Here is a 6,728-nt window from a genome sequence, read left to right as displayed (position 1 = left end):
GCTAATTCAAAGTTAGAACACTTTGGGGGCCAACGCTGTGCAGTCCGAGTCTTGTGTCTGTGGGCTGCCCAGGAGTGAGCGAACTTTGTCTGCACAGGGCCAGGCGGTGAACATTTTAGCCTTTATGGGAGAAATTCTTTCTCACAACTAGTCAGTTCTGTCTTTGTGGGAGGAAAGCTGACACAGACAATATAATAAAAAATGGACGTGGCTCTATTCTAATTAAGCTTTGTTTATGGACACTGAAATTAGAATTCCATAGAGCTTTCATATGTCATTAAATATGAATCTTCCTTTGATTTTGTTATCCAGCCTTTAAAAATATCAGCAGCATTTCTGGGTCAGGGGCCTTGGAAATAACAAGGCCCAGATGTAGCCTGAGGGTCAGTGTGCAGACAGCAGGCAGTAAGTAGGGCTGTGCCAGGAGAGGCTGCCAGAACCCCCTCAGGGCTACTGGGAAGCCAGGCACAGGCTTCTCCCACACATGGGAGCAATAGCAGCGGGCACCTGGGACCCACGCAGGATGCCTCTGGGTTCCCATCTCCGTCTCCCATCACCTGCCTCTTTTCAAAACCCAGACGTCTCCCCCACCTCCCCCATAGTGTTTGTACTGGGTGTGGTATACTGCTGCCTCCCGAGAAGCCACAATGAGAGTATCCCTCCCCCCTTTTTTTTCCTCCAACCACAGATTGGCTTTTGTGCCATTCTTTTCAAATTTTCTGGTATTATTAGAAGGGCCAGGAACAAGGCGCTGACATAGCTGTTTACATGATTCCCAGAGCCCCGGAAAACTTCATTGGGAATGTTACCCATTTTTAATGAACTTACTAAAACGTAACTTCTCCTGTTTGTGTTCTGTTTGCTGTAACTGAGAAAATGCAGACAGCTTTTTCAGGCCACAGAGGCAACCCAGGACACTGCGAGTGAAAACGGTTTGAGACCCAATCCCAGGAAAGAAAGGCCTCGTAGCTATTGGGCCTGTGCCCTGTGAATGTGCTCTGGAGGGCAGTGTGTGGCCCCCTGAAGGAGCTTCAGGGGTCCTGCTTCCCTTCCTGGCAGGAAACACTGACTCCTAGGACCTACCTTGGGCCATCTAGAATAGAACAGAGAGTCCCAGTTTCCTTAACCCTCAAGGCAGCAAAAGTCAGTGTGAAAATGATAAAAGGAGTCTGGTGGGAAAGGAAGAATAAATGAAAGGAAAACAAAGAAGAAAAAATTGAATTTAAATAAAATTAAATTTAAAAAAAAGGAAGCATTAAAAAGATGAGAGGCTGCTAGGAGAGGTGCGAAAGCCAGGTTCACAGCCCCGCCTTCCTCCATCTTACAGCCTGGCCTTCCTCCATCTCTTCGGGCTCTCAGCCACCTCCCCCAATAGCTAGAGGAGTCAAAACCACACACTAGGAAGTCATCTGCCATCAATGTGGTCATGATGCTGGGTCTCTGCAAATGAATCCCAACCATAGGACTCCCTTGACTGCCATAAGCTCTGTGTGTGGCCAATGCAAAGGCGAGAGGAGTCCTGGGGTCAGAGCAGCAAAATCACAGCAGCATGTTTCTACAGCCTACTCAGGTTGTGCTGGGAAGAAGCCTTAGAAGGTCATGCTCAGGAAGCATTCCCTGGCTCTGAGGCTGTGTGAGGCGCCAGGGTCTCTGGCTAAAAGCAGGGCAGTGTTCAGTGCCTTCCTACTCCCAGGCTTGGGGGCAGGACAAAGTGGCAGCAGAGGCCTCTGGGATCGTTTCCAGGGCTGGGCAATGTGAAGATTGGGGTGGACCTTCTGGCCCAGTCCAGAGTCTGCTCACCAGTGCCCTGTTGAGACATCCCACACACACATTCCCTGATTTCCCAGCAGCTAGTGTGCTGTGAACCAGGGGCAAGAATTGTGGGTGGAGGTCCTGCTGAGATTTATGAGGGTAAGAAGGAGCCTCGGGCAGGCATAGCATCAGGAAGGCCACTCTACCTCCCCTCTGTACAGAGGGAAAAACAAAATCTCAAAAGTGAGATTTCAGCTCTGCCTTGGAGGTGGAGCCCAGAACCCAAGGTATAGAGGTATAGGGAGAGACTCTCACCTCCTACCAGACCCCTGTCCGCTGGCAGTGGGGAGAGTCTGCTGGAACCCTGAGGAAGTAGCTCCAGCAACAGCTGTGACAATGATCTAATTCCTACAGAAGGCCACATATATCCACCTTGGGGGCCCTGCTGTCCCTTGAAGTAATGTCACAGACCTCAGTGTGAAACTGAAAAAAATAAATACATAAATTGCTTTTCCTATGCAGGGTGCACAGATATATGACCATCCCTCCTTCTCAGGGAAGTTACATGTCTGGGCCAATGAAGGTCAACAATCCCCTCAGGGGTGTGTGAGAGTTTCTTTAACACAAGCAAGTTGGGGGAGACACCCACGGAAGCTCTTCTGGCCAAGTCATGATATATGCTCTCTGCAGGAGTCACCCACACTGAGACCCAGAGGGATTCAAGCCACAGCAACAATTAAACTTCTCTTTTGGCTTCATCTTGAGGTTTTTCACATGTGACAAATTCTCTGGTTGTCACCGAATTTTTCAAGTATGGATTTGGTTCTCCTTCCTCGCAGAGATGCTCTGGCCCTAAACTCTGAACAGAAGAGAGAAGTTGTTCTTTGGTTTCTAAGCAGGTCCCCTCTGGTATTCTAGAACACAGCTGTTGGGGTTTTCTCTGTGGAATCTCAGTTGATGTGGGAGGACGATAAGGCCAATATGGAGAAGTCACATACTTATTTTTTTCCTCTCTCAAAATGCTTTCCTGATCCTTTCCAATTTCCTCTGTGGAAACCTCTTCCAAAAAATTCTCAAAGTTTACCACCAACTTGTCAATAAAATCACTGGGGGCTGAGTATGATTTTAGAACCCTGTCTTCTTCCGTGTTCACAGGATCATCAAACTCCTTCAGGTTTAGCTTATCCTGAAAAAGAGAAAGGGACACCCCCAATGATCATTTAAGAGCTACACATGAGGCAATCAAAAGCTCATTAGGCTTGGGATAACCAATGTCTCACCTCTTGACCAGCCCCCCACATTCCTTCCAGAGACCAGAAGTGATGGCCAATCTCCTCCACATGCCCTTCCAGAGAAGCCTGGCAAGACTGACCCATTTCCTGAGAAATGGCACATGGTATTCAAACAACTTTTTTTCTTCTAGAGAGCTCAAGGCTATTTTCCACATAATCATAAGCTCACAAAACCCCAGTTGAGATGGAAGCATCCAAATTAGAACTCTTACATAAGATGAAAAACCACAATCATCAGACAATACTGCCTAGAAATTCATTTACTCTCTTGACAACTTTTAATAAGTAGCAAAGCATATAGGGTAACACACAGCTGATAAAGGAGAGAAGAAAACAGAAATAACACAAATAACAAAAATTAAATAAATAAAGATGTCTACATTTAAAAAAGGCTTCCAAGCTGAAACAAGCAAGGGGTAGTACTAAAAATTCCTGCATCAGGAAGTACTAGAAATAGTCTTTCAATAGTAAAAATTTAAAGGGTATATTTGATAGGGCTTGTTTTTGCTTAACTAAAAGAAATTATATCTTAAAAATTGCAAAACAGTTTTTAATTTAAACTTATGAAAAAGGGAGTTTTCTACTTAGGGATAAGTCACTAAAAGACCCTATTCCCAGTTCAAGTCTGACTGTAACTTCCCCAGTCTGAGAAAAACAACTGGAGGCAGCCGTGTCAGCCTGTGGACAGCTATGTATATCAACATCCCCTCAAGGTCTCCAGTGGCCTCTAGACTAACTTGTTCTTGACTGCTTTTAAATGGCCCTGAATCTTATAGCCAGGTTCTCTCTTGCTCCCTAATTAGACAGTCAGGTCCTTGAAGGTAGGGCCAGTGTCCTTTAGTGGCATCCATTATAGGACCAGTTCCATGTCCAGCACACACTGGGTCCTCTGAGCAGAGTGAAGTCCTTTCCACTGGTCCAAGAGGATGAAGGCCAAAGTTGTTCCAGAAAGGCTCATTCCACCTGTCATGCCAGCCATACCCTGGGACTTTTTAACCTCAATTTCTATTGATGTGAATCAGCCTGTACAAATCTCAGCCCAGAACTCCTCCCCACCTCCACCACCCTTCCTTGTCTTCTGCTACCAACCTACTCGATGATTTCTCTAACAAAAGCAAAAGTATTTACCTCGAAATCATCTCCACGCCATGTGGCTATGCTGCTTTCAGCAGGGTTGGGGACATCAGGCCAACATAAGTGCTTCAATTTGCTAATAAGAGATATGATTTTAAAATAGGAATTGAGTTTGAGAAGTATATGTTACGTACACTGCTTGGGTCTGCCAGAAGGGTGCAGCTTTGCTACAGAGAATTGTATGGCTCTCTATTAAACAAGGGCAAGCTGTTGACTTCCTGACAGACACTGGGAACACATAGTTTGGGGAGTGAAATTATAAGTCCTCAATGGGTTGTGATGGAAAGACACCTTTCTTACCCTCTCCTGCCTCTGCATCTCCACCCCTGGTCCTGATGCTAGAAACCACACCATCACAGAACCATGTTTTTGAGATTTATCCTCCAGGAAGCATAACCCTCTAAGCCTGATACAACACCTACATTTTAGTGCAGTGATTCTCAAAGTGTGGTCCTAACCAGCCGCAGCCGCCTCACCAGGGAGCCTGATAGATAGGCAAAATGTACAAGAGTTTGCCTGGTGACTTGGTTTCTACCTATGGTTGGGAAATGAGGCTGACATTCACTTAACTATAACTAAGCCTAGCTGCTTGGCAGAGAAGGTCCTCAGCTGTGCAGTTTGGGAGAGAGAGATCTATGGGAGAGGGAGCCCTTGACCAGCAGGGTAGCATGAGGCTCTCTGGGGAAAGAAAGCACAAGACCTTCCTTTCCGACAGTGACCAGGGCACATAGGACAAACGTCTCTGTGGCCAGCCCTCCAACACTGCACTACTAGCAAGGAACAAGTCTATGCTGGGCATACTATTGGCCAATGCTCTAATCCCATGGGTAAGTTCTCTCTCTACCTGGGAGATCACTGAGAGGAAGGACCTTCTCCCTGACTTTAGAGTCAGATGCCAAATATAGAAGATAACAGCATGTGGGGCAGCTGGCAATCCCCTGGCATAAGCCTGGTACATGGGGCTGTGGGGTGCAGAAGTCCTCGTTTGGTCAGAATTCTGATGAGCAGGTATGGCATATAAATAAACTCAGTAAATATGTACCAAATTGATAAATGAATCAACATCCCCTTAATAACACAGTGCCCTCTCCACACATGATGGCTTCCACCCCTTCAATCCCTGATTTTGAGGGTATGTGCTATTGCCTATAAACTCACTTGGGTTTTTTGAGACCATATGCCACTGTCAGCATGATGAGAATGAGAAGGCCGCTTCCAACCAAAGAAGTTATAAAGAAAATCTCAGGGACACCTTGGAAATAGGAGAACAAAAGTCAGTAAAAGGATGAGCTCCTCACTTTGGTGACAAAAATTAAAGATTAATTTTTTCTTCCAGGAATTTCAGCAACATGTTCCTTATGATTTTTCTTTCAATTCAATTAAAATTTATTCATAAAAAGAAAATTGATATTTGCGGCTCCTCATCCAGTTCTCTTCTGCCTGAATAACAGTGACAAATACTATGTTCACCAGGCTCATTCTCCACCTTCATTCCTTAGCACATATTTAGTGAGTGCTTACCACTTTCCAAGCACTATCCTGGGTAATAAAAAGTAAGGAAGATATACAAGATCTCTACTCGCATGGAGCCTACATTCCGGTAGAAGGATTCAGACAATAAAAAAAGAAGATGATTAGAAAAAGAAGATATAACAGGATGATAGAGTATATTTAGGTAAGATGGGAGGATAGTTAGTAACTTTACACATCGGCAAAGGAAGACTTCTCTGAAAGGAGAAATCTGAGCCAATGTTAATAATGAGAAGAAATCACTCATGCAAAAATGAGGAGAAAGCATTCCTGGCAGAAGGAACAGCAGAGGCAAAAGCCTTGAAGCAGGAAGAAGTTAGCACAGATAGAAGCAGAATGCGGTAGGAGAGGAGGTCAGTAAACCCCAGCTCAGGAAGGATCCTGAAAGCTGTGGGTAGGAATTTGCATTTTATTTAACACACAACAGAAGCCACTGGTGGGTTTCAAGCAGGGAGCTAGGGTTTTAAACTCTGACTGCCGTGTGGAGAATAGACTGCAGAGGAACGAAGACAGAAGCAGGGAGACCTGTAATCTGCAAACAAGTGTAAGAAACATTAAGGCTCCAAGGCAGGCTCTTGCCTTAAATTTGACCCATGGAGAAAATTCTAGCAGATGATGCAATCTGTGCCTAGTGCTGTGAAAATACAATATGATTTTAAAAGATTCTACAGAACAATATAAAAAAGAACTCCAAAAAAGGCAGTGTTAGCCCATAAAAACAGAACGTGTTTTCTATGTGGAAACACATGCTGTATTTACATTTTCCAGAGCCATAAAGATAGTTTTATACTTTTGAAAATGTGATAAGCAAGAGGCTTTCAAGAGTACTTAAACCAGGGGGTCTGGGTGGCTCAGTGGGTTGGGTGTCTTGATTTCGGATCCAGTCCCATGGTCATGAGGTTGAACCCTGCATTGCACTCCACTCTAAGTCTGGAGCCTGCTTAAGATTCTCTCTCTCCTGATGAAATCCCAATAGTTCATTTTTGCCCTTGCTTCCCTTGCCTTTGGCGATGTTCCTAG

At 45.1% G+C, this 6,728-nt stretch overlaps 1 protein-coding gene across 1 annotated transcript in view; it reads right to left on the bottom strand.

Annotated features, from left to right (window-relative positions):
• Positions 1-2,011: 2,011 nt before the first annotated feature.
• LOC111156903 (interleukin 31 receptor A) overlaps positions 2,012-6,728 on the bottom strand; it is a 59,028-nt gene continuing 54,311 nt past the window's right edge. The window contains exons 13-15 of the mRNA XM_022518036.1: positions 5,337-5,430; positions 4,173-4,254; positions 2,012-2,938 (exon numbers count right to left, since the gene is read on the bottom strand). Coding sequence (XP_022373744.1) covers positions 2,489-2,938; positions 4,173-4,254; positions 5,337-5,430 — 626 coding nt within the window. The 3' untranslated portion in view covers positions 2,012-2,488. The remainder of the gene's footprint in view (positions 2,939-4,172; positions 4,255-5,336; positions 5,431-6,728) is intronic.

Source organism: Enhydra lutris, unplaced genomic scaffold (genome assembly GCF_002288905.1).
Source record: "Enhydra lutris kenyoni isolate GAN:26980312 unplaced genomic scaffold, ASM228890v2 scaffoldscaffold50, whole genome shotgun sequence".
Lineage (NCBI taxonomy): Eukaryota > Metazoa > Chordata > Mammalia > Carnivora > Mustelidae > Enhydra > Enhydra lutris.
Note: the sequence above shows the minus strand (reverse complement) of the source record. Positions and strands in the feature narration are given on the sequence as shown.